This window comes from Maylandia zebra, linkage group LG3 (assembly GCF_041146795.1).
Source record: "Maylandia zebra isolate NMK-2024a linkage group LG3, Mzebra_GT3a, whole genome shotgun sequence".
Classification (NCBI taxonomy): domain Eukaryota; kingdom Metazoa; phylum Chordata; class Actinopteri; order Cichliformes; family Cichlidae; genus Maylandia; species Maylandia zebra.
Genome location: NC_135169.1, coordinates 34,925,228 through 34,952,880, shown reverse-complemented (window position 1 = coordinate 34,952,880; position 27,653 = coordinate 34,925,228). Strand labels below are relative to the sequence as shown.

General features: G+C 41.8%; 2 protein-coding genes across 2 annotated transcripts; both read left to right on the top strand.

Annotated features, from left to right (window-relative positions):
• The first annotated feature begins 5,932 nt into the window (after positions 1-5,932).
• Positions 5,933-16,342, top strand: sat2a.1 (spermidine/spermine N1-acetyltransferase family member 2a, tandem duplicate 1). Its single transcript, XM_004562676.4, has 6 exons — positions 5,933-6,301; positions 6,592-6,643; positions 9,903-9,986; positions 11,025-11,126; positions 11,218-11,258; positions 11,429-16,342. The coding sequence occupies exons 1-6, from the start codon at positions 6,239-6,241 to the stop codon at positions 11,594-11,596; spliced, it is 510 nt and encodes a 169-aa protein (XP_004562733.1). The 5' UTR covers positions 5,933-6,238; the 3' UTR covers positions 11,597-16,342.
• Positions 16,343-18,921: 2,579 nt separating this feature from the next.
• Positions 18,922-27,608, top strand: tnfsf12 (TNF superfamily member 12). Its single transcript, XM_004562675.5, has 6 exons — positions 18,922-19,713; positions 21,127-21,208; positions 23,370-23,429; positions 23,579-23,602; positions 23,687-23,814; positions 26,437-27,608. The coding sequence occupies exons 1-6, from the start codon at positions 19,462-19,464 to the stop codon at positions 26,710-26,712; spliced, it is 822 nt and encodes a 273-aa protein (XP_004562732.1). The 5' UTR covers positions 18,922-19,461; the 3' UTR covers positions 26,713-27,608.
• The last annotated feature ends 45 nt before the right edge of the window (positions 27,609-27,653 follow it).

The following is a 27,653-nucleotide window of genomic DNA, read 5'->3' as shown; positions in this document are numbered from 1 at the left end:
GGGAGCCCCGACTAAACGCTGGTCACTAGGAAAAAGTGTATATTTCACAACTGTTTGCTGTTGCCTCCATGAAATTAGTTGAAAGGAGGTGCTGCCGCAATCTGCTTTGGTCGCTAGCAGATTGGCACAGCCACATGTAGCTTACATGAAATACACCGATTAGTGTCCAAATGTTCACAAACTATTCAGTAAGCAGTACTGACCCTGTGAAAAGTGCGATATAAACCGTAAATAAAGACTAAAGGCTTTTTCAAGTTTCACTACAGCTCAGTGAGCAAATGGAGAGTTTTTTGCAGGCTAGTCAGGTCGACTGTGGCAGTCTGCTAGCAACCAAAACATTTACAAGAAGATTTTTGGTGGTATGCTCTTTCTGATCAATTTCTCTTGGTGACAGCCAGAAAACTGTAGCGACTAATTGCAGAATACATGTGTTTCTCTTATAACCAGTAGTCGTTAACCAGTCTCTAGGCCTGTGGGTGTGTGTATCCAAAGCCTTATGAAGACACTTCAAGAATTAACTCATGTTCAAAGATATAGATTGACATTTTGGGAAAAATTGTTTGTTTCTTTTTGCTTTTTTCATGAACTATTTGAGAAGAAGATTGTGTTTATCTCTCTAGCCAGTTAGCTTAGCTTAGCATAACAAATGACGATAAGGTGAACAGCTAGCTTGACCGGAGATGGTATAAATGCACGTTATGAGACGTGACACTCGAAGAAACCTGATAAGAAAGAAATCTACAAAGCTAAAGATGGCAGTTGTACTGCTTCTGTCCCCAAAGAGCCAATCCAAGAGCGAAAAAGGTACCAGTTAAAGAATCATGTTCAAATCATGCCTTGATATGTTGATTGAAACCTCTATGCGTTTGTGTCCCAGTGACCTCTGAAATTAAACATTATAGTTTCATATGACTGCCTAAATCTAATCCAAATTGGCTACCAAGTTTCAGGACTTGCCTATAAAAGGATATTGGCCTGACTAGCAAGCAAACATGTAATTTAAATGAGCTTTAGATGTTGTAATAGATAAATATTGTTGCCTTTAGGCAGAGAAAGTATACAAATCTCTCCTAAGATAAGCAGCTCCTGGCCAAAGCTGCAGGGACCAAGCTAAAAAAAATGCTGTGAAGTAAAGACACTGCATACTGCTTTTGTATAATTACTTTCTCTACACCACTAGTAACCTACAGCTAAATAAGTATGACATGAGAGTTGTGTTGTTGCGCACCACCAATGCTTTTTTCAGGGTTTTTGTAGCATTTGTCAGCGACGTAGAGCCCAATCAGTGGCCTCTTTCCCACTCACACTGCACTGACTAATGCAGTGTTATTGCTTCTGACTGCATGTGAGTCCTCAAGTGCGTCTGTAAAAACGGTCAGTGGCGTCTGAAGCACGTCATCAGCAGCTCCAGAGAGGCCGCTGATGAAAACGCTGGCAGCGCTCCGCTTTTCTCCCTGCGTCGTATGAAAGGAGCCGTTAGTCAGCCTTAAAGAGCCACACAGCTATTAATAGACACATAGGCTGCCTTTTTTTTCCAGGAGAACAAATTTGAAGCCAGCCCAACAAAATCCCCCTTTCTCTGCTCATTTCCTCCCCACCCACTACTCCGCATAGAGCCGTGTACTGTGACAAATCACTAACAAAATGTATTTTTAGCCCTCAAGCAAACCACAGTCGCTTTTATTTATACTGTAATGCATGCAAAGAGTTAACATATAGGCTCAGAAAGCCTTAATGTGAGATTATACAGCAGCCTCGCTGAGATGACCTCTGAATCATTCATTAATTATTAGCTCAAACCAGATTTCACACTTGACTAAGCCAGCTGTAGTTTTTGTGTAGTCTGTGTGAAACGCAGGTAAGATAAGCTTAAAAGGAATGTTTTAGCTGTTGTTTTGTCACTCATTACAGAGGCATGCACAAATGATGATTGACAATTAATTAGGCAACTATTATCAAGGATAAGTGTGACACTACTGTAATGGGGTATCTTTATGACAGGTGGTTTTAGCCCGCTGTATCAGGATGGGGCTGCAGAACTAACTGGTGACTGTCTGGGTCCAGTAGGTCAAAGGTTGGGGAGGCAGATCAATGATATGAAGGTTGTTGGTTTGAGGTCACATGCTGGCTTCTCTCCTCTCCCTTGCTTTAATATATAGCAACTGTAATTTTATTAGAGCAGATAATGGGTGGGATTTTCACAAGCAACAAGAAAGCGTGTGGACTCTCAGGAGGGGAGGGGTTTGGTTGCTTCAGAGCTTTGGGCGTTTCGAAATGTGGAAGTGGGTGACTTTACAGGCCTGCAGGAGGCTGCCCACCCAGTATGAAGTTAAAACAGGACTGGCAGCTTTTTCCCTGTGTCGCAACCGGCTGGGAGAAAAGCCACCGCCCACCTGTGTTTGCGTTTTATTTCGGTAAATGTCAGATGCAAAGTAAAAGAGCCGTTAATACATTCTTACGCCATTTCATCCGTTTTGGCTTCTGGTTTAAGTGACACCTTATGAATGAACATGAAAAAAATAAAAGGCTTTGCTGATTTGTGAGCAGGAGAAACTTGACGTGACCACAGCTTTAAAATAAGAGCCTCGCGGCATGTTGTGGAGCGTAAATCAAACAGAATAATTAGGTGTTGTTTGCTTGTGGGTGAGTAAAAAGCCTCTCCTGACATCGACCATCATTACACAATCATATGTTTTCCACAGGAACGCAACAAGCTCCCATGGAAAACATATGATTAATGGAAGATAGACTCCAATCTTTATAAGAATAGCAGCAATATGCACAAATACTTGTTGCCACCTAATTTACTGTGTCAAAATGTCTAAATCCACTACTAAACTAACGCTGTGAAATAAAAAAAATTCATCTTCCTTTGCGCTCCCATAGAGCAGTAGAAATCCAGTGCTCAATACTCAACTGTCAAGTACAACTACCCTGAAACTGCAATTAATTACAGCCCTGAAGTATAATAAATGCACATACTCAGTGTTTGTATCACTGTGAATAATAAGGCTGTTAAATTCCAGTAAAATATCACTCAGAGGGGCTTCAGCAGACTTTGCCCACTGGCTGTGGGTATGCATTTGCTGACATGGCTGTTGAAACTCATCGTTTAGCAGCTGGTGTCAGAGAGTGATCTAACCCATGTGGTATTTTCCCTGAACCACTTCTGTTTTTATGAGCGAATGCCATTGTGAGTTTGACGAAGGGGGATGCTTGAATCGGGGGGAAATGCATTTCACAGCTTTGATTCAATTCTGTCAGCGTTTAACAAAAAACATTCACTTCGTGTAGTGAAATAAACGCAGTACAATAGCAGAGAAAGAACATAACAATGAAATGGTCCCCTGTGAGAATGCACTTGGTGAAAGTGGGAAGGAAGAACATTTAACAGGAAGAAACCTCCAGCAGGGCCGTGTTCAGGGAGGGGGGCCGCCATCTGATTGGTGATTGAAGGGAAAGGGAAGAGGGGGGGGAGTAGCATAGAGAGACCATGAAGCACACACAGGAGAGAGTAGACAAACATTAATAACATGCAGCAGAGGCATAACTGTTATCAAAATGAAAGTTTAAAGCCAAATCTTAAACTACAGAAGGTGTAAGCTCGATTCAACCTGAGAGCCGGTAACACAGGAGAGCAGCCTGACAGCTGAAGACTCGCCTCTCTTTGTACTTTGTACTTTTCAGGAAGCAACTCTTAAACCGATTATTGTCTTAATTGCAGCATGACGATCCTTAATCTACTCCAGACTTTCATAACGCTCCCACTGAGATGTCGAAGGCGTTTTCAGTTCCTCTAACTCTGCTCTCTCTCTTTTTTGTAGGGAACTTTATTCTATTTCTCAACCTTCGTCCTGTGAGAACCAGCATAAAGTCATGAGATCATCATTATTTCTGGAGCTGTGGTTCACAGTTTGATTACATGTCCGCACTCTGCATCATCACATCTGAGCCTAATTTAACCCCGTCTGCCCGCTTCTGTGAATTTTTTTTAGCTGACCTTAAAAAAAATAAAAATCTCATAAGTTTTGTAGACTATGATTTAAAAAAATAAAACGAATCCTCCATCCACACGCTGTCACCCACGCAGAGGCCGCTGTTATGTATCAGCAGTGGGTGTTGAACCACGCAGACTCGCTGCCTGCTGCTTTAATGCGTCTGTGGATGAATCTAGTGTACTTTAGTTTGATTCTGTGAAACTAGAGGAGTCACTGTGACTGCACTGAGAAGAGCAGCACCCACAGAGATGGAGCTACAAGCCAAACTCCAAAGCCTCCTTTTGCCCCCTAGAGGCTAAACGGAAAAAAATTTACTTGCTGATATTTCCGTTGTTTGAGATGGAGCTAAATTACCCTGTTGGTCCTAATGACCCTGAACATGTAAACTTTGATAAGTTAAAAGTTTTTGCCTTGATTCGTTGTAGAGGCCAGGCTGGGTTAGCAGCCAAGGAAAACAGGTAATTGTCCTGGAGCCCAAAACTCTCTGAGCTCCCCCAGGGTCAATGTTTACTTTGCAGCAATTACCTTTTTTAAATCTATATTTTCAGCTTTGATTTGTGGTAAACTTGTGCGAAAACATGGACCTTTAAACTGCTGTACAGTATGCAAGTCTTTGATGGATCAAGCATCCTCCTACATTAACTGAAATTAATAGCAAATCCTGCAGGTGTAGCAGGTTTAATCCAACAAAGAGGGAGGAAAATGCAAGTGATTGAGTGAGGCTGCTGTGCATTTGTAGAGCTAATAAATGTAAAGCTGAAAGGAGACGGAAGGTGTTGAGCCAAAAAAGTGATATCTGATGTTTCTGTGTGTTTTTCATGTGTAAATCTTTGCTTATATTAGTAAATAGATTGTAGTGAACAGGGTTTAGATAATAGGATATATATAAAATAATGACCTGTTTTGCAAGTATCTTTATGGCTCTGCGTTATAGTAAGAGATAAGATACCTTTATTAGTCCCACGAGTGGGAAATTTCATGTTAAGGCTGCCGACCAATTGCCCGCAATGGCGGCGCCATCTTACCCTCCGACCATACATACATTACACAAAACATCACATGGGGAAGACGGGTCAGAGAGGTATAACAATGGAAAATGCACCACATGAGGAAGGATAAGGAGAAAAAAATAACTCCCCCCAGACTGAGCTCCAACAGGGAGATCAGTTTGAGAACAGAAAAAAAAAACACCTCTGCACGAAGCACATGAAAAAACTCTTAATACACCAAAGAAACACATGACAAGCAACAGGGATGGGTAAAGGGTGAGAGACAGCCAGTGTAGACAGTGCATCTGGGCCTGCAGCACATGCGCTGGTCTCCTTGATCCACCGTCAGCATCGGAAGGGAATAAGCGTCGAAGGCGTTTGGAGGGGGGGATGAGTGTATATCTGCATGTGTATATATGCGTCTGTGTGTGTGTGTGTGTGTGTCCAGAGTTCAGCTGAGACAGTGTCCTTCGCCCTGCCGAGCTAAGTAAACAGTCTTCCAGCCAACCCAGGTGGCCTTGCGTAGGACAGGAAGAACAGTCAAAGCACAGTAAATGAGACATTGAGTCTCAAAGGAACTACCTGTACAAAATAAGGTTCAATAAAAAATAAATATTGTTCCTACATGATAATCAACCCAGTGCTTTTTGGCCACTTAAACCATCTGTATTTACCTGCCTTCTTGGAAGATCTCTTTATAAAAAGACACTTTTAATATCGATAAGACTTTTTAGCTGAATAAATAAACATGACTGGTGCTATTGTGTTGTTTGAGGCTCAAAATGATTTGATATGATTGACACGTTTCACAGATTAGTGAAAAGTCATTTACAACAGTTTAAATACGGGAAAACACTTCAAGGGGAACCGGTGTATGCTTTTTACGCTGGGGCCCCCTAGAGGATCCCTCTGGCCCCTGCAGGAGGCAGAGGAACACCAATAAAGCGAAAAGGATGCTGCTCTTGAAAGCATCCGGAAGCAATCTCTTAAACGACTGCAGCTAAAGCCTGTTAATGGACGTCCTCTAATCCTCGGGTGCACTTTCCAGTCCGCAAGAGGAGCTGACTCACTCCCCTGTCACCTCCTACCTGGAGGAGGGCGCTCTTTATTCAGTTTCCATCCTCCGTGGAGAGGCTGTGGCGTGCTGGTCCAGGCTAGACGAAGAGCTGGGTACTTCTCCAAGTGCTCGTCATCCGTGCTCCGACAGGCCGGAGCAGCACTGTGAGCATCACCGCATCACATCCACTCGACATGGACTTCTCCATCCGCGCGGCCAACCTGGACGACTGCAAGGACATCGCGCGGATGATCATGGTGAGCGGACACGTGCACGTGCGCGCGTGCGGTCCAGCTGTGTGTATGACTCCGAGGACATTGTTAAGTAGCCTGTAGTGGCTTACGTCAGCAGGGCTTTTCATAAACACGGTGTTGCTGTTATTATTAGATTAGTGAGATATTATCGGATGAACTGTGCTCGTCCTGCTCGTTAGTTTCAGGCTAATAAACTGCCTGTAAATGACATGTTTACTACCAGCTGAGCAACACTGATGTCTGGGATGTCCTAATAAATGATGGCAGCTGATGCTATTTTTGTTTATGTCCAGGAACTGGCAGAGTATGAGAAACTGGCAGAGCATGTGAAAGTGACCCAGAAAGGTAATGTATGTAGCGATGTCTCAAGTTTTTGCCTTGATTTTATCCGTAATGCTTAATAATGATTAAGAGTGTGTGGTTATTATAATGTAATTTATAAACTTGGACATAAATGTTTGGTCTTGCTTTATAGGCACATATATAATATCTTTAATCACAAATAAATTATTACATCGAGTAAAACCACGTTATTTGTTTTGGTATCATTTAGAAAGTCTGGGTAAATTAATTAAAGTTTTTAAAAGCAGCTTTATACACATACAGATTTGTGAGTGTGTTAATGGAGCTTTTATAACTACTTATGTCAGATTTTAATCCATGTTTAATTCAGGCAGTTGTCATTAGTTCAGTATTTTGTGTCACCACATCTGTTGTGAGGACCATCTATACTTTACAAAGGATTTATAAATGCCTGAAAAGGGGAACTTCAAGACTCAGTCTTTGGGAACTTTACAACACAAAAAGTCAAAAGAACTTTTTATTCAAAAATGGGGCGACTGTGGCTCAAGAAGCAGAGTAGGTCATCTACTAATCGTAAGGTTGCTGGTTCAATCCCCACCTGCTCCAGTCTGCATGCTAATCAGTTGCTCTCTGATGCAGTGTGAATGCTGCAGAAAGCACTTACATAGAAAAGCAGTGCTTGTATGAATGGGTGAATGAGGCAAGTTGTATAAAAGTGCTTTGAGTGTTCAGTTAGAGTAGAAGTAAGAACCAGTCCATTTACCAACATTGCTCATTTAATATTTGCAGAACATCAAAATGTAAGTTGGACCACAGTCTGAGATTGTAGAAGAGAGAAAGAGACTTACTGAGAAGCAAGAGCCACAGGGTATTTTAAACTAAACATGTTGAAGCTTCTTTTCATTTAAAACCAACATCAATAAGGTTATCACAAAGCAATAGTGAATATATCACAGAGCATCACAAACAAGTGTAAACACCATAAACAAAGCATCCATCATATTAATGTGTCAGAGTCCCCGGGCCATGGGCTCAGGGCTTTGTGTTCCTCTAAAGGTTTTTGTGTCTGTATTTAGTCTGGCTCCTTTTGTATATTACTATGATTAGTAGTCTTCCTTGAGTATTTTATTATATCCTTTGTAGTTTGTTTATATTTTAGTTGTCTTCTGGGCTTTGCATTATTGGGTTATCATCATTTGTGGTCCCTGTCTGTTCTCTAGTCATGTCTCCATGTCTGTCTACACTATGTTTGTGCTCCGTCTCTGCGGTTGTCTAGTCTCCCTGTTAGTTGCCTCAAATGAGTCTTGTCTCCTTAGTCGGTCATGTCTCTGTGTTTGTTTGCTTTTCTGCGGCAAGTCATTATGCCTTGAGTCTGGGTTTCTGTCTCTGTGTTTATGTTTCCTGTCTCATTTTGTCAATCTCTCATCCTGTTCAGTTTCACTTCCTTTGGTTCTTTAGATGGATTCTGTTCAGCTGTGTTCCACAGGTGTCTCCACTCCATCACTCTGCCCTTTGTCACCTCGTCCCTCATTCCCTCTTGCTGTATGTCCCGTACGTTCAGTGTCTTCTGGGTAGTTTCCTAGTTAGTAAACTAGCATCCTAGTATCTGCTTAGTTTGAGTTCTTTTGTATTTTTGATCCCTGTGAATCCAGCAATAAACCTAAATTTTGAGTTCAGTGTCACTTCTGAGTCCTAATCTTGCCAGCTACACAGCAACATATGACATAATTTGAGAATGCAGGAAAATGTTTTCTGTCTTTTAGAATTACTTCTGTTCATTCCTCAGGTTCAACTTTCCTCTCGTTTGCAGTTAGTTGTTGTCAGTTAGCTATCTTTAGTCAGAGAAGTGCTCCTGAATTAAACACATAAGTTGTCAGCTGCCGAGCCTGTAGAGGTCTATGTGTCCCCCCTTGGCTATAGCCCCTGAGATGAGCACTGACCACAACCAAACCAAGCCAGTCACACTGAACAATGTTACAGGCAGAAGAACATTCTCCTCAGCTTCAGCAGACTCTTTCACATCTGTCACATGTGCTCAGGGTGAACCTGCTCTCATCTGGGAAAAGCACAAGGTGCGAGTGGTGGACCTGCCAATACTGGTATTCTATGGCCAATGCCAAATAGAGGCCATTGAACCCTCAAGCCTTCCTTGTGAAGTCTGTTTGTGATTGTTTGGTGAGAAACATTCACATCGATTACCTGCTAAAGGTCATTGTGCTGCTCTGGCATCCTGTTCCACTTTGCACAAAGGAGCAGTTCCTGGTCCTACTGATGGGTTAAGGGCCTTCTATGGCCCTCTTTAGCTCTGCTAGAGTAACCGCCTGTCTCTTGGAGTCCATGCTCTTGAGACTGTGTTGGGAGACACAGCAAACCTTCTGGCAATGACATATATTGATGTGCCATCCTGGAGGAGTTGGGACTACTTGTGCCACCTTTGTAGGGACCAGGTATCGCCTCATGCTACCTGTAGTGACACTGACCCTAGCCAAAGGAAAAACTAGTGAAAAAATAGTCAGAAAACATGAGGAGGGAAAAATATCAGTGGTCTCCAGCTGTCAAACCATTCCTGCTTTTTTGGTTAATTGATTGGTTAATCAAATCTCTCAACTCTCTCTGATTGGTTACAAACTTTGACTCTCATTTCTCGCTCTCTTCAAATAGAGGTTCAAATTGTGTTCTTGGCCTTATAAAAGTTAGTTGGACATATCAAGCAGTGTAAATGTTGGAAAAAATCAATGTTATTATTTATTTAAAAAATAGTAAACAATCTTCTTCTGCAGCTGTAAAGTCAACAGTGTAACAAATAAGCCAATAAAAAAAGACATTTTGATTAATGCAGATTTCAGCTGCTTCAGGGGAACTCAGTTGTGGATGTGAAAACTACCAAAGGAAGTGCAATGAGAATAAATACACAGAGTATGTAATGTGGACTTTATCGTCCAGATGAAAAACTCTTCTAACCAAAAAATAAAGTTTCTGTATCAAGTATAGTTTGGTGTTCAGTTATATTTATCTAAGCCCAGTAGATTTTATCACACTATAATAAAGTATTTGTCTGTGAGCCATTTGTTTCTACCACCAGGTAACAGCTTTTCCCAGGAAGCTTCATTCTAAAATTAGGAACTATGGACCTTTGAGGAAAAACCATTGCACTGTATTTTCCAACAAAAGGTCAAGAACTGGTTTTAAAGCTCTCTCTTAGCTAAGATTACATTTTGATAAAAAGCCTCAAACTGTTAAATGCAAACTGAATTTCCCCTTGTGAAAACACCGTGTAACAGTATCTATAATTTCTTTTCAGACTTGGAGCAGGATGGCTTTTCCAAGAACCCGTTCTTTCACGGGATCATCGCTGAGGTGCCAGAACAGCACAAAACCAAAGAAGGTGATCATGTTACGCCCAGTTTTCTCACACACTGTTGCGATCTACTGTCTAACAGCTGTAACCCGGTTACTGACACAAACTTAAAACTGATGGGTGACGACCCGCTAACAGTAACAGAACCTTACCAACGGAGAGAGCGAGCAGGAGAAACAAAAAGGAAAACGCAGGAGTGAACTGTTGAGGTATATCAAGTAAAGCCAAAAGGTCAAAAACCAAGCTAACTGTAGACTCAATAGCAAGACTTCAGCACTATAAGATACAAAAAGCTAAACAAGTTTAACATTTTATATATTTTTGTATAATTACTTGTGTCGCACTAACTGGAAAACGGTAGCTACACTTAACACAAACATTAATTGCCATATAGCGTTCATTTACATCATCCTGCATATTTATTACTCATGTTACCTAATGTAGCAGCACACAGCACATGTACCCTCCCTCCTTAAACACTTCTTACATAACAAAGTTGAAGTGCTTTTCCTAAGAATGCAGTAATTAGAACATTATACGCTCTGCTGCCCAGCTGTGCTTTTTCCTTCCATGACACGGGCCTTTTTCCACACAGTCACCGCTGTCCACTATCTGAAGGCTTCAACTATCAGAGGCTATACTGAGAAGTAGCTACTTATGTCTTGGGTCTCATTAAAGTTGTGCTCCGCTCTCATCAGTGCTGCTTTGAGCTGCCTCCAAGGAACCAAAAACAAAAAAGAGAAGTAATAGTGGTTAAAATGACCTAACCAGCCTCACCACTGGGAAATGTGAGGTTTCATTTATAAAGATTGTTGCACATTAACTGTGAGCAGCACCACGACTCATATCACTTTTTTCACTGATGTGAGGGAAATGATACATATTTATGTGTTTACAGTGTAATGTAAAGCATTATGCTGTTAATAATCACTGTGCTAAATGTTCAGAGTCATTCACTCAGTGGGAAGGAGCACCAAAACGAATACACAAATTTCATGAATACTGAATTTTGCTTCTTCTAAATAACGGTTATTTTTACATGCTCAAACTGTTTTCTTCTTTCAGGGCACACAAAGATCGGCTATGCACTTTACTTCTATTCCTACAGCTCCTGGTCAGGCAGAGCCATTTATATGGAGGACCTGTATGTGATGCCTGAGTTCAGAGGTACAGTACAGCCTCTGAGAAGATGTCTCATCATCACTGTGTCCTTATATTTGCAGGAAATCTCAAGTAATGCACATGATCTGTCTTTCAGGGAAAGGTGTCGGTAAAGCACTAATGAGCAAGGTGGCACAGGTGAGTGAAACGTGAATAATGGAGAAGGTAAACCTTGAGCATTTTCCTGTTTTCAGTATTTGCAGGAAAATATGCTGAACAGTGTCTCAGAGGCAGCATGCAGAAACAGCTTCCATGCTACATCTACAGCAGTCATTCCTGTCTTCCTTCTTGTTTTTGCTCTCCTGTAGCTGGCTCTGGCTGCTGGTTGCCACCAGCTCAATTTCACCGTCCTGGACTGGAACAAACCATCGATGGACTTTTACCTCAGCCAGGGCAGCTTCGATATCACTGCTTCCATGGGCTACCACTGCATGCGCTGCGAGGGGGAGGCGCTGGAGCACCTGGCTCAACCTTAACCCAACCCTCATGACCTTTCGTGACCTTTGCAGCCATGAGGTCAGGCCACACACTGCAGGGATGGAGCACCACTCAGTGGCCTCTTTCCAAAACTTGACAAGCTGATTTTTATTGACTGTTTGCTAATCCCTGCCTTCCTTAACATTCTAACTTTAAAGCCATTTAGCAATGTGTTGCATATTAACTATAACATTTTTCACCATTTTTATGCAGCAAACGTCACCTACATGTTGGTAACTAGCCTTTACTTTACGGATCACTTAAAGTTGGTAGAAACACACCCCTACCACAGTATAATATTTAAGAGATATAACTTTTAAAATACCTGTCATTTTAATGGAGAGAGACAGAATACATATCACATAAGAGTTCTAAACGGAATTGCATATTTTCATTGACTGAAATAAGTATTTGATCCCCTACAACCCAGCCAGAATTCTGGCTCCCACAGATTGGCTGTGTGTGGCACACGGATTACAGTCAACCAATGAATTAATGATTCCACATTTCAGTCTCTCCACCACCATGGACAAGAACAAAGATCTGTCAAAGTCAATGTCAGGAACAAGATTGTAAGCTTGCACAGGAATGGGATGGGCTACAGGACCATCACAGATAGAAGACATAAAAGAACCATCAGTCAGCCTCAGCCTAGATCTCCATGCAAGGTCTTGCCTCATGAGCTGAGGATAATCATGAGACAGGTGGTAGACCAGTGCACTATTAAAGATCTGAAGGCAGTTGGGACCACAGTCACCAAAAACACCATTGCTAACACACTACTCTCTAATGGACTGAAATCTTACAACACTTGTAAAGTTCTTCTTTTCAAGAAGGCCTGACTTAAGTTTGTCAGCTGAATGATTCAGTGAAAGCTTGGGAGAAAGAAAATCAACTCAACCTGCCATGTTTGGAGGAAGAGAAATGCTGAGTATGACCCAAACACCACCATCCCCACAGTCAAGCACGGAGGTGGAAACATGCTACAGCTAAAGGTACAGGACCACTTCACTGTACCATGAAATCTTGGACAAGAACTTTGTTCTCTGAGTCAGAACACTGAAATGAGTCATGGATGGGTCTTCCAGCAAAAAACCCCAAAACCCACAAAGATAAAAGACCAGTGTTTCCCAACCTTTTGGAGCCACAGCACATATTTCACATTAGAAAAAGCACAGCAAACGCTACCAAACAAAAATGTCACGAAGAGCATATTGATCATTTTCCCATGCACACCAGGTATAGTGGAATTGGCTCATTTGTCCCCAGTATACCTCTTTCTTTTTTTTTGACCACTGCAAGGGCCGGAATCTTCTCCAGGACCCAGATCAAACTGACTACTTTTTCTTTTCAGATATTTATCTATTGCTATTGCGCGCTGCGTGGTCTCACAGCATGACTATCCGGTTGTTCAGTCTGACGTCACTAGCCGTGTCTGGGCCTAAACTCCGCTGCAGGTCCATATATCAAACGATCACTATGGCATTACTGAGAGTTGAAAAACTGTCTAAAGTCTTTCATCTTTAATAAAATGATCAGCGTTCTGCTCTACCAGGTGTAACAATTGAGTTTAGCATCCAGGCATCCATGAAAACGGAATGACATTTAACGGAGTTAGAAGTTAGCTTGCTAGCTTCTATCTAAATACAATATAGCATGTCCGGACTGCGGGGTTTTGGAAACAAATTAAAACGTACAGCTCTGCTATCACTTCCAGCATAAATGAAGACAGAAAACTAAACAGCAGTGACGTTTGTAGGGTTACTGAAGTTGGGCTAGCTGGTATATAATGATGTGCTACGTGACCGCTAGCGACACAGCTATGTTAGCATAATATAAACAAGCTAACTTTTTTTCCACTCGATAAAAGTTAACGTGAGTGTTCTCGGTGGTCAGGAACAAATGTAGTCGCATGGCAGGATGCTGTAAAAGGACCAAACTTCAGCCAGGAGAACAACTGAGATAATCCATCCATAATACGAGGTTAGCCATTCATATACTCCTGCATGGGCTGGGCTGTAGTTACATCCTAAGGTTTTAAAAACTGAGCTTAAATAAATGATTAGCGGTAATAAAAGCCGAGGGAGGTCAACAGTGATCACTGACTGTTTTAGGAGCTTTTTGAGATTAAATAGAAGAAAATACAAAACATTAAACATGTTAACAACACAAAAGCCATATTAAACGCAGACTACTTTAGGCCCGGAAGTAGGATTCGTCGTGTCATCACTGAACAACCGGATTATGTAATTTCTTCTTCGTCTTCTTCTGTTTTACTGGCAGTTGGCAACCCATTTAATTAGAGCAGGTAGTTGTACTGCCCTCTAGTGGAAGACAATGTAATTGTTCTGCCTGTTACTCAGGCTGATCGCTTAGAGTACTAATCAGGTGGAACCAGATAATTTTCCACAGCACGCATACCTATGTGCCGCGGCACAGTGGTTGGGAAACACTGGCCTAGACAATCTTCAAGCAGCAGATGGATGTTTGGGTGATATTTTGTCTCTCTCCATTAAAATGAAACTACCATCAAAGAGACTATTAATTTCTTTGGAAGGGAGCAAACTTACAATTCAGCAGGGGATCAAATATTTAGTTCCCCCACCATATATGAATAACATAAAATTAATTGTCTGATTTACACCAATATTACACATACTTCAGATGATGTTTTGCACAGTTAGTGCCTATAGAATAATGACACAATGCCTGAATTTCACTATAAACTTGTGAAACGTGAGGCTCTCTGGTCTTCTCCGGTACCTGTTGACGAGCACTGGAACAACTCTGTCTCTGCACTGTGGAGAAACTGGACAATCACTATGCCGGGCAGGGATTTAGCCAATGGTCATTTACTTTTATGTTGAAAAGAATATGCAGTGTCAAGTGTTGGAATGGGGAAGAAATGCGTGCAATACATTTAAAAAGTACAATACAGAGACACTGAAGCTGTTTTGTGTTTGTGTGACGTGTTAAGAATTGTGTGATAAATGATGAAACATTTAGACAACAGGGTGTGATACATGTGTATGTAGTGACATTTTAGACAACTTGTGACCTAAGGTATAAGATATGATCTGAATTTTGTTGGGGTTTTTTTGCACAAAGATCCTCAAAAATCTTATGCATCGCAACACTAAGACATATGTTCAGTGTACGACTGTTTTAAAGGTTTTTTGTATCGTATCCCTTTAAATTTACTCTAACGACAGCAACCAAAGAGTCAGTCACCTCTGCCTCTCGTCTTCCAGATGAGGAGCGCTGCGAAGCTGTTGTGAAGCACAGCGTTGGTATTTGCACTGTTTTCTTCTTTTTTCTAGCTGTTTATGTGTATTGAGGTCTTGTGATGAGAGTGTACACTAAAGGAATCAGCTGGACTCAGACTAAAACCTCCATCTTTGCAGCCAGACGTGCGGGACTGGTTTCAAAGACCTGGACGAAGCCTCGAGTCAAACAAAAACAATCCATCTGGTCGTATTTGAAAACTAAGAGAAAATCTTGGACTGGGCTCAGTGCACGTCTTTGAACCTGTCTCGCTAAAATGAAAGCGGCGTAATTCTGGTCTGCACTTCTGTTTTATATTCAGTCTCAATTTTTTTTCTCTCAGAGAGGGCTTCTTTCCAGCACTTTAATGAAAACAGGCTGAGCTGGGGGTTATATTTGGTTTGTTTTCTTTCTTTCTAAACAAGTAGAAACCGCTGACCGTTCTTTGTTACTTTTTGCAATTTGCATTTACAAAGTAATTCACTCTGGAATGCATGGTATTTTATTTTATTTAGTTAGTTCGCTATCCATCTTTGGGACATCGAAATATTGCATGTCTAATGTGCAAAATCTGCAGCCTAGCTCAGTTTTGCAAAGTAAATCTTTGTGCTGCTACAAAGTGCATTTCCACAAAAATCCACACAGAGTCCAAGGGATCACGAGGGGATCATTATGTCTTATCTGCAGCTTCCCATCAGAATTTCAGACCAAGTGCTATAAATTATTCGGTCTCAAACTGTTTTCCCAACATGGATTTCCCAAAGCACTTCAAAATCAAAGTTCAGCCCGTGTTCCTGTCAGTCACGACTGCAGTAAATCTCAGAAGAGACGCTTTGTGCATAAAACAGAGAGCAGCAGCTCACCAGTTTAATATTTTTTAAAATGTTTCCTCAGTTTTCAGTGTGTTGAATGTGTGTGTGTGATTACAACACTGTGTAATAGCAGAGGAGGCAATCGTGACGCATTCTCATTTCCACGGCTGTGCGGCCGTGTTATCCAGTGTACCATAAGCGCTCATATCAGTGTTCCCGGTGAGGTCGGTGTCTTTAATGTCCTCATATTTCCAATGTCGTCTGTGAAATTACCGAAAATAAAAGTTGTGTGGAAACCTTGTGAATTAAGGCTTTTCGGGGCATTTTCGACTTCATCCGCTGAGTTTTTAAAAAAGAGCTTCATGAGGTGCATAAATTCCCTCGGCTCACAGAGGAGCAGTAAATTCCTCAGCTGAAGTCAAAACACTGAAAAGAAAATCACCAAAAATGGATCCATAAGTTTTTCATCTGATATTCGAAGCCATGAAATTGCCACAAAAGGTAGATGCTTGAATTTTGGGTCATTTGCTGTGTGTAAAAACAAACAATGAATAAAACACTCAACATGTACGAGAGTCAGTGGTTTCATGCTGTGACTGTCTTGAAAACCAGAAACTGTCCACCTGTTGGTTTGATTAGAGTAATAAAATCTGTCAGAATTCAAGGTGACGTGCATGTGTAGCTGCGCATTTCTTCTTTAGTCTGTTTGTCTTTCTTTTATTAACATCAGACATATAGATTTAATATTACTACAAAGTAGATGAGCTGTGCTATCCAGAGCTAAAACTTTAATGCAGCTCAATTTAGCCAATAGGGGGCGTACTGACATCACCCATTTTTAAAAATCCCAGTTTGGTGTCATTTTTTCTCCAACTATGCTCAATACATACTATGCAAAAGTCTTGATTTAGTCCTGATTTCTTTGTGTTTTACTTCCGAGCAGCCAGGCTTTGCAGACATTCTTTGAAGTGCTCTTGAGGAATAGTTCTCCAGGCTTTTTGAAGCTCTTTCAATGTTCTTCTTTGGCTGCTTTTTCACTCATTTTCAGTCCAGTCCTTGTATTTGGTCATCATCAGAGAAATGTTTGGTTTGTTTGTTAAGCCACAAGACAAACATATAAATCAGTCAAGACTAAAAAAAGGCTCTTTAACTCAGGGACTGAAGGGACGAACCACTGCTGTGTCAACACCAAACAGACAACTTAGCAAAGAACCAATTTTAAATTGTACTTTTAGGCACAAAAACACATAATTTGTTCCCATTTCTTTAGCTGAATCTATGAAAAATATCAAGGATAACAAAGTTCGACAGACACAAAATAACATGCCGATTCCCAAAGAGCCATTAGCCAAAAACTTAGCACATCTCTGCACGGTGTGCAGTGTGGCCTTAAAAACAGCTCATGAAAAAGATACAGTTATGAGGTACATTTAGATTTTTATCCACCATGCAATACTGGAAAGCATCTGAGCATGACCCAAACATACTGCCAAAGCAATAAAACACACAGTGGGACACTATCAGCCATGGATTGGCCTCCCCAGAGCCAGACGTCAACATCATAGAAGCAGTGTGGGATCATCTTGACAGAGAACAGAGTTCAGACTGTGTTGAAGAATAAAGATGTTGTAACAAATGTTGACTTTCAAGATCGCTGCAAGCGACCAAACTCTGTCTTTGACTTTTTACACAGTTTTGAATACTTTAGCCTCCACATAAATATACAGACCTCTGCTATATTTAACAGGACATGCACAGATCAAAGTACAAGTACCTGCTGCTAATAAGCCATGAAAAGCTAAAACAGAAAAGTCCACTGGTAGTTATTCAATTTAACTGCCTCAAGGCGCTGCAGCTCACATTGTTCTATTCGCCATGTGAGGACGAGTCACATTTCTGTGGAGTTTTAACCATGAGTAGTGCTAAGCAGGGGTATTTCTCAGTCCCTGTTTGGTGACTCTCCCACGCATCCCATCCACAGTAGCTGTCATAAGGCGGGGTACACTCTGGACAGTTCATCACATGACTCTGATACATACACTTGTGAAATGGAGACGTTCCATGTTTTTGAATCATATTCAACATTTCATCTTCTTCGATACAGTGCCTGCAAATAAACGTGATATACTAGGATGCAAACAAAAAAATATATATTTATCAATAGATGTAACATTTGCATAATCGTCCACAGCGCTTGGCATCTGCTTGCTGAAATGTTAGACCGTCCTTCCGTGCAGTACATTTAAGGGTTTTCTTCCATTCCTGCAAGTGGGCCTTTGCGGATTTGCTGCGTGCTCCTGATCAACATTCACTCTGAATCAATGACTGCAAACTCACCAAAGTTTGAAGCAAGAAACCCCAAATAAAAACATTTCCACCGCTATACTTTACAGATGGTTCTTCTCCTGAAAAGCCACATTGGGTCCAAACAAGTCTACTGCTCCTGTGGCCAAACAGCTCTGTCTTTCATTGGGCTGCCCAGAGCATGTTATTCCAAAAGTCTCTGTGTTCACCTATATGTTCACTGGAAAACTGTAGATTTATTCTAATCTTTTTGGGCAGGAAGTTATTTTAACCATAACCCTTCATTTTCACACAAATGTGCACAAGGATGCTCATTCTCACATACGTGTGCGTGCGTTAGACGTTCAGATCGGCAGGTGAGGTGCCAGCAGTGCTGTCCAACAAAGGCTGGAAAGAAGAAGAAGACAGTATGTGAGCAATGAAAGGTTTGTTCTTCTTTAAGAAAAGCATCAGCGTGACTCCTCGGGCTACTTTTAAATTCAAGTTTGATTTTAATTTACTGTTTGATATGGTGCCTGCTGTGTGGGGCCTCGTAAAAAGGCACTAGAGCTCTGAAAAGCGCCTCATACCCCTGCTATTTTAATGAACAGCGTCATTTTGTAAATGTGGCTTCAGCAGCGTGCTTGTTTAAAATGATTCAACGCGCTCTCCAGAAAATATTTTAGGAGTTGCAGAGATCTAGTGGTCAGGACACAGTGTCACCACGTGAAATTCTCTGAAGATAAGAACCTCTGTGCTTTGTATAGAAGGAGCTGGTACTCCTGTTTGAACCCACTGTCCTTTTGTTCCCTGGAACGGTTTATCTTTTTTTCCTTTTCTTTTTATAAATTCAATTATGAATGAAAACTTTGCTCTCTGGCTCACCTGTTGATGGCACAGTGGAAACCAAACGTGCAGCGTGCAGATCGTGAGTCTATACAGCCACCGTGTGGTTGCACACGGCACTGTCGCGGACATGAATGGCACATATTTGGAGTTGATGAGAGTGATTTGACAAGCAGCGGAAGCCTCGCGTAAAGCTTTCCGTGCGCTCCCCTCGTCGATTTTCACGGCGGCTGCCAGCTGGTATCAAAAATTCAGGGCGCAGGCAAAGTTCGCCTCCAGCAGAGAGTGTGTGGCTGCGTGTGTGTGCGTCTCTCTCAGCGCGTGTGTGTACATTCATGTGTGCTCGGTCTGTCTGTCTAATAGACTGACCCCCCAGCACGCCGTTTAAAGGGAAGACAAGAGAGCTGAGTCAACGAATCACAAGGAGAAGGATGCAACAGTTGATGTGCGCCAGTTGCACAGTTTTCTTGTATTTGGAGACGGCCTGCACACACGGAGGATGGTGGCCGTGATTTGATCAGATGTTTTTGCTGCTTTGCTTTCAAACTCATCTGTCAGATAAAGCTAAAAGTTAAAGAGCAGATCCTACAGAGCGGTCACAGCCTGTCCTCTTATTGCCAGACTGGACATTTGGACTGAAATGCATTTGGAGGGACTTCATGCTCTGCTGGAATGGAGTTGAAGCGGGGGATTTCGGATGGTCTGCGGCGGTGATTAGCAGCGCAGTCTGCACCAATATGCATCGGATTCTGCAGAGGAGACGAGTACGCAGGCTGCGGGTCGTCTGGGCTTCTCTGGCCCTGGTGGCTCTGTCTCTGGCCGCATGCAGCGCGCTGTTTACGGCGTGGACTTTGCGACAGACGCGGGACCTGTCTCAGTCCTTCAAGATCCTGCAGGACCGACTCGAGCAGGTTTGTGTCATACTTTAGAAAAAGACCTTAATAATTCGAGCGTGCAGACAGCCCCTCTCCGTTTTTGCACCAACAATAATATTTACTCTCCTGCAACTTTTTTTTTTGAAAGACCATCAAGTGTTTCTTATGTAACTTCTTTTGTGGCTGCGGTTACGGGAATCTTGGCTGGGGGCATATGGACAAATCCACACTTCACCCTCCCCCTTTTCTCTCGCCCCTCGCACGTAGACTACTTATTCTCTCGCACCATTTCTCTGCTTGGCACTTTTATTACTCGGCAATAAACGCAGTCAAATTGTGCCGAGTTGTTGCTTGTTTTTGTGTCCGCCTCCCCCTGTTAACCACCTCCACCCCCATTCTCCCCGGGTGGGGGATCATGATTAATTACTCTGGTGCCAGTTGTGCTCCTTTTTTTTTTTAATCTAATTTTACTGGAAAGCCTCAGCTATTTGGCGTATGCCCGCTCACCCCACTGCCTCGAGTCTGCCGGGGACTCGAGGCGTGAAACGGGCTGCACGATAAAGCGTGGCAAGTGTAAATCATTTTCAGCCCGCACAAGCAAACGCTTCTAAATCTCCTGCAAAGTGCAGCTTTCCTAAACTTTTTTCCACTCTCCTTCTTTTTCTGTTTTGCACTTGCAGCAAATATCCGACACTAGATTGCATCACAAGACAAATAAATTTCCTAAAGGAGCCAGAATGGAAATTCTTCTTGTTTTTTTTTTTCTGTTTTTGAGTTCAGTGTATTTCACAAAACCAGATTGCAATGGATTTTATATCAGGAGAAAGAGAGGGGGGGGGGGGGGCAAGAAACCTGCACATAACACAAATACCCCCCAAAATTGGACACGTGGAGTGTTGCTGGAGCCCTCCCCAAGGGGGCCCCTGTTCTGTCCATTTGCCGTTAGCCAACTTCTGATGAGAGCCCAGTGAGTGAACGTCTGGAGGGTGCACTGCAGCTCTCTCGGCCTGCTTTTCCACAGTAGCAGTAAATTTAAACATACTTCTTCCCCCCTCCTCTGGAGCAGCTTCTCCTCTTACTCGATTTAGGCCTCCTTCGGTCACCCAGTGGAGTCTCCCCCCCAGCCACCTTCCAGTTGAGGGTTTAAATCCTGTCTGGCTTGACAAAATCAATTTCTTTTTTGCGGAAAAAAAATGACATGTGAAGAATTCGAAGTGCTGAAAACATGCATTAGGTGTCGCAACCAGTCGCTGAGGAAGTGGTAGATTTACAGCTAGAATGGCAGCAAAGGGGGCAGGATACTGCCAGAGACAGTCTGCTGCTTATGTGGCTGGCAGGAAATAAAGGCTGTCTGTGGCCGTGAGTGGGTTCTGTGCCAGAAAAAAAAAGTTATGAGAAAAATAACTGGCCGTTTGTTAATAGCTTGGTTTTTTCTGTGTGTTTCAACAGGTCAACAAACAGAGGAAGGCCATTGTTCAGCTGATCCTGGAGAAGAGAGAGCTGCTGGTGGGGCATCGAGTGAAGAGAGATGGTACTAGTGCTGTGATATACTGCTAATTTGGTATCGATCCCATACCAAGTAAATTCATGGCCAGTGTTTCAGCAATACTTTTAACCTCTAAAGGCAGCTTATGTAGCAGATTTATGAGATGAATCATCAATTTGCTAATTCCTAACACATTTAAATGGTTAGTGATGAGTAGTTACTAAGAGAAAACACACCTTTCATCTTTTCATGTATTTTGAAAGTGATTTTTTAAGGACCTGGAGTCTAAATGTGTCCATCTCTAAAGCACATTAACTTCTGTTGTTTAAATGTGCCGAAGTCTGTAATTAAAACAGACGTTAGGCCATTTTTCACAGTAGATGTTTGATATTTTTCCTTTTCCAATAAAATTATTTAACACAATTCAGTTGGCTACACACTGAACTTAGTAGGACATTAATGCGATCCTATCGCGCCAATACCAGCATTTGTATCGATACTATCGATATTAGGCCCAATCCGCCCAAATCTAGATGGTACTGCGTCTCAAAAGCCTGCCAAAGCCTGACATTTTTCTTGCACTGCAGCACCACCGGCATGTATAAGACGTCCTGTCCTTTCAGCTCTCCAAATTGCCACAGACACAGTCTCCTTACCAACTGTTGTTTTTTTAGGAAGAACATTTAACGCAGAGCGCTGGCCAGTCTTGGCCCCACATGCCACTTTGGTCAGGTCTCGCGGGCCGCAGGCACTACCCGCTGCTAAAAGTTGACACAGGAAAAAGTAGGCAGCTGGAAGACTGTTTCAGAAATTACAGGTCTGACCAGAGCGGCCTCGAGTCCCAGAAAAAAAGCAGCTGGCGCGGGCGCTGGGGGCCTTGTTGCACGCTTTCGGGCAATGAAATTGATTTTTTTCCCCACCGCCAGAACACACGACTGACACAGCTATGATTTGTTGTGAAAGCGGTGATATTTGATGACCTATCATTGCTGTATTTATAGCCTCTGCTTGCGTCACCATCACGGGACTGCTTGATTGTCCACGTTTTGCCCGAGAGTGAACCCACACGAGGGCTTTTTAAAGGGGATTAGAGTCTAGATTTCACCAGTGTATCTGTATTGATATCCTCTAAGTGCTAGCTTATTGGTTTTAGTAACTAATATCTCATTAAACTGTCAGAAACTCATGGCTGTCAATGGAAAAAAAGAAGAAAAACGAGGGAATAAGAAGAGCAAACAGCTTTTTCCAGTCTTGCCTTTCAGCAGGACACTGCTGTTATGTTCTCCTCTGAAAAGACCGACAGCTTAAGTCGAGGAAATCTGGCCAGCCTGAGGGCTTTACGCTCGGCCATAGCAAATCCAAAGTCCACAGGGTCACCCACGTGTGAGTTATTTTCACAGGGGCTCAATATTCCCGAATGATGACGGTGGGGGGCGTTTGGCCCGTCTCATCCTGAAACATAAAGTGTGTAATTCACAGTTCATACACAGAGTTGTATCAGTGTTTGAAATCGGCTGGATTGTAAGGCAAAAAAACCCTAAAAAAACTTTTAGTGGGGAATAAGAGCAGGCGGTCATCAGTGCTGTGCTTTATTTATTGCAGCTATCTGAGCTTGTTCTTGGATGAAGCTGGCTGTTGCTTCACTCTGTCTTGCTGCAGCCAAAGACCCTCTTTGACTCTCCTGTTCCTGCACTTCATTTTTCTTGCTTAGCCTTTTAGTTCTTCAGCTTTGCCTTTTAATGCCTGTCCTTTTCTGCTTTATCAGTCACTTTCCCCCTGTCCATCTTAGGGGTTTTATTGGTTTTCTAATTTTTTTTCACCCTTCCTTCCAATCAGATCTCTCCAGCCTCCTTCCTTCCATCCAATCTCTGTATTCAGTATTTTCTACATGACTGCGACCAACTGGCTCCAAGATTAGCTGCTAAACGTGTGTGTGCGTGTGGTGGTGAGGAGGCACGCGCTTCTGACCGAAAATAATAGTTTGAGGAAATATTATTGAAGCACGTGAAAGGAAATCCTTTACCCATCTGCTAACCCTGTTAGAGCCAGCCAGGTCTGGATCTGAATGGCACCAAATTAACGCTTCATGTTATTAGACAGATAGAGATGGGGATGATTGCTTTGTCCAAATAAATTTTTCAAGAAAAAACCCCACAGACGTCATTTTTATGTGCATTCAGTCTCCTTTCCTGCCTCCCTTTTACAGAGAGGACGTCGAAAGCAGGGAGGAGTGGAAATGGAAGGAAAGCGGCGTCTCATTTTGAGAGTAAGTGGCTTGGCAGATCTCTCGTAGCTGTCTCGTGTAGCATCTGCTGAAGTGTTTTCAATCATATACCCCTATACGATTGCACTCATAAAATCTTAATTCACTTTCCCTTTTCCTTTTCTTTCAAAATCGCTTTTGCTTTCCGTCAGTAACCAAAGTCTCCTCTCAGCAAGGTAAGAGTGAAGGACAGAGGTTGATCTTTGAATCTTTTGTCTCTGAGAGGAATGACCTGGGATGTGTGTGCGTGTGTCTAACAGTGGGAGAAGGTGGGGTGATCAAGGGCTGGGAAGAGAGGACGCTGAATATGAGTAAAGCGGTGAGGTACAACAAGGAGCAGGGCACCTTCACCGTGGAGAAAGCAGGCGTCTACTTCCTGTTTTGCCAGGTGAGTTTCTGCTGGGAGCGATAGTTTATTTTGAGCTGCAAACTCTGCATACAAGGTGTGGCTATTAAACAAGGAGTCTGGGCTTATCTAAGCTAACCCAGCATTAGTCTGGGACTGTCTGGCAGCCGCACCTCTACCTTAAAGCTGAACCAGTCACAACTTTTCCATTAATAATGCCTCAAATGAATGTGGGCAGTATTAAAGGCAGCTCAGTGGTGTGCTTTGAACCCAGACAGAGCGCCTCTGAGTGGAGTTAGCATGTTTTCTCTTTACACAAAAGAAAAAAACACCAGGTTAGTCCTGCCTGTTTGTGTGTGATAAACTGTACAAAATCAAAATGGTTCCCAGTTGGCAGCTAGCTGATGTACACAGTGATATGCAAGCAAAGATGAAGTAAAGATCCAGATATTTCCCTCAGGTTCTGGTGAACTGTAAATAAAAGATGCCCACATCTTTTTTTTTTTTTTTTTTAAAGTTCAATTTTCCATCAGTGTTAATTTCATTGTCAAGTAATTTCTCTCAACGACCTTTTTCATTGAGAGAAATAATTTTACTGATGCTTACGTCTGCGAATAGGAACGAGATGAAAATATTCTGGAGAGATGAGATCCAAAGACAAATAATTAAGTTGTAGAAAGGCAGAACGTGTTTGGCAGCGATCCAGTGGTTAGATGCTAACAATCGATCAGCCCTCGGGCAACGGTACAGCTTTTTTTTGGAAACAGAACTCAGAAATCTCCCTGTTTCTCATTAAAATGTGACAAAATGTTAGTGCTTTTGACAAAGACAAGAGCAGACATATGGACACATTTCACATTTGATGTCAATAAAAGTAGGACACCAAACTACGCCACACTTTTACGCTTCATATTTTAATCAACTGAATCACCTTTAGATTTAATATTTACTATAATTTTATGAGATTTATTCGATTAAAACTGACTATGACTTTAGACTTATGACTAAAATTAAATCAAAATTTGCACTGGTTGCTGAAGAACATAATTGGACTGGAGCCGATCCGCTTGCGCTAGCTAGCTTAGTTAGCATACCTTGCTAACTAAGCTAGCTATCTAGCTGTTCACTTTTAATATAAACCCTTCAAAGAAAATTTGGTTGCACAGTATTAATGTCCTCTGCTTAAGGTTTTAAAATTCATAATGCTACTGTAAAACAATATTTTTGCAGTAATGTTACAAAACAAAAATCACTGGCTAATGAATTATACCTCACAAGTTGTTAGTCAGCAAGCACACCTTGGCTAATCCTCCTTTCTGGAACTTGGTATGACAAATGTTTACTTAAGTTTTTAATTCAAATGAGTGACTAAGTCCATAAACTCAACAGGAAAGTGTTTAAAGAGGTCAAGAAAGAGACATTTTGCCTTAAATGTATATAGGATTAGAATTATTTTTGTACCTGTATCGCCCCCTGGTGACTATTAAAAAGAACACAAGCTAAGTTACTTCTCCATTGGCTTCACTCTTTAAACCCTGAGGCTTTGTACTGTTTACAGTTACGCATTAGCCAGTATGTAATGCAGCAAACAAAGTCGACATTGTGTAATGTATTTTTAGGGAATTCAGTTTTCGCTGACAGTGAATTATTTCCTGGAACGGGCAGCTCTGTTTAATTCCTTTTATGACAAAATGATTAAGAAACCCATATTCGCAGTAAGAGGAGTACACTCTTACAGGAAACAAATCAAAAAAATCAAAGTCTTTGTCATCTGCTGGTGACTGATGACATAAATTCATCTTTTTTTAACTTTTTTTTTTTACAAAGTCATATAATGAAGTACTTCATTATATGACTTCCCTTTAACCTGACTTCTTCTGAAACCACATACTGTGTCATACTTCGTGTTTGCGATGGGCACATCCATCTTTTATATACAGTCTATGTAAAAGACCAAAACAGAGTCAAAATGAAAATGTTTTGTCCCAAAGGTATAAATGCAGCTTTAAAGTTGATTAGGTATCTTTATATTATTTCACAAAATTCTATATTTTTATCCTGCCAACTTAATTTCAAAAAACAATTTCAGACTATGGTTGGGTAATAATTTAAAGTGAAATTAAAGTAAACTGAAACGGGTTCATGGGATGGTTAAGACAAAGTTCAAACACTGACGATTCTGAGAAAGATGAATCCAGCTGAAAACATCTTAAATAAAACAGAGATCCAGGTTAAAGCATCACACCTATAAAAATACATTTCTTACTTTTAGTCTGGTGAATTAGGCTCCAGCCCCCCTGTGACTCTGAATTGGATAGGTGGAAGAAAATGCATGGATGGTTGGATAGTAGGGTGAATTAAAAAAGTCTGCATGCAAAGCTAGAAGCAAGCTTTATTTAGCTCGAGCAGTCATAGTGTAGATGTATGAATCATGTTTTTGGAGAGCTGGGTATCAGGTTTTGGGTAATCTCAAGTATCCAGGCCTTCCTCCTTGTCAGGCTGACAGAAGTCTGGAGAAAATCTAAGCAAAAGGAAAAAAAAAAAAGAGAAAGAAAAAGTCATGAAATCCCGAGACAGTGTGCTTGGGTTTCACATGAATACTCCAGAAACAAGTTCTCCCTCTGCTGACCTGTTCATGAGAGATCATCTTCTCTGTCCATTCAGGTGTTGTTCAACGAGCAGCAGTCTCAGTACGTGAAGCTGGACGTGGTGACCCTTGGCTTGAGGGCTCAGAAGCTGCAATGCATGGAAGGCTACGGGACAACCCCCTCTGCCGGGCCGCACCCTTTCCACTTCCTGAAGCCCTGCCAGGTGTCCGGCCTCCTGCGACTGGACAAAGGCACGGAGCTGCAGGCCATTACGGGCCCGTCCTTCAGACTCCACAGCGTAGGCAATCCCTCCGCCTCGCCTCACGTCTTTAGCATCTTTAAAGTTAACTGAAGCGCACTGTGGAAACTTTTTGTTTGTTTTTGTTTGTTTGTTTTAACGAGTAAACAGACTCATCAGAGAACTAACTTGTTTTTGTGCGGACAAGATTGTTTTATAAATGGTGAAGCTGTCATAAGCGGTCGAGGCATCGCTTAATGCTACGGCTTCTTCCCAAAGACGTTAATTTGAAAGACAAACCCTGACATTTGGGGAAGCTGTTGTGGATTTTTTTTCCCTCTGGACTGCAGAGCTGTTTTGGAACGCAGATTTTTGGAATAAAACCAAGGCCCGCAGTGAATGTCTGCCGAGGGAACAGATGTGATGGGAGCTGTTCTGTAGATAAAGGGCTTCATATAAAAAAGAAGAAGCAGAAGAAAACTCCTTGGATGTTCATCTTAGCCTGTGTATTACGCTATAAATTGTGCTTAAACTCTTTATAAGACTATGAGTAAAGCTGTGCATGCACCTTCCACTTCCACAGCTGAGAGCACATCTGCAAGCGGCCTACACGAGTTGTCATATATTTTATACAATGTAGCGTCAGTGTGTATGAAATCTTACAAATCAATTTTGTTTCTGTTTATACTGATTTTATAATATCAATGCAAGCATTTTCTTTAAATACTTTGGATATATTTTACACACATTTTACATTTTATCAAGGAGATGGTTTGGGCGGTGTTTTAAATGCCATGGATGTGAATTTGTTATCTTTTTGTAAGGTTAAAATGATTGTTTGTATACTTTGTTGTGCAAGTTATACCGAGCGAAGCATAGAGCTTTAAATATAGCTTGTCCTTACTCCCTCTTCTTCACCTGATTGATGACCATTTTTCAAGAAATAACCTGATAAAACTGTTAATTATTCAGCCAAAATACAGATAAAGCTGTATTATAAATGAAGTTAATACATTTTCCTTTTTTTTTCATCACGTTGGCAAAGTATAGATGCT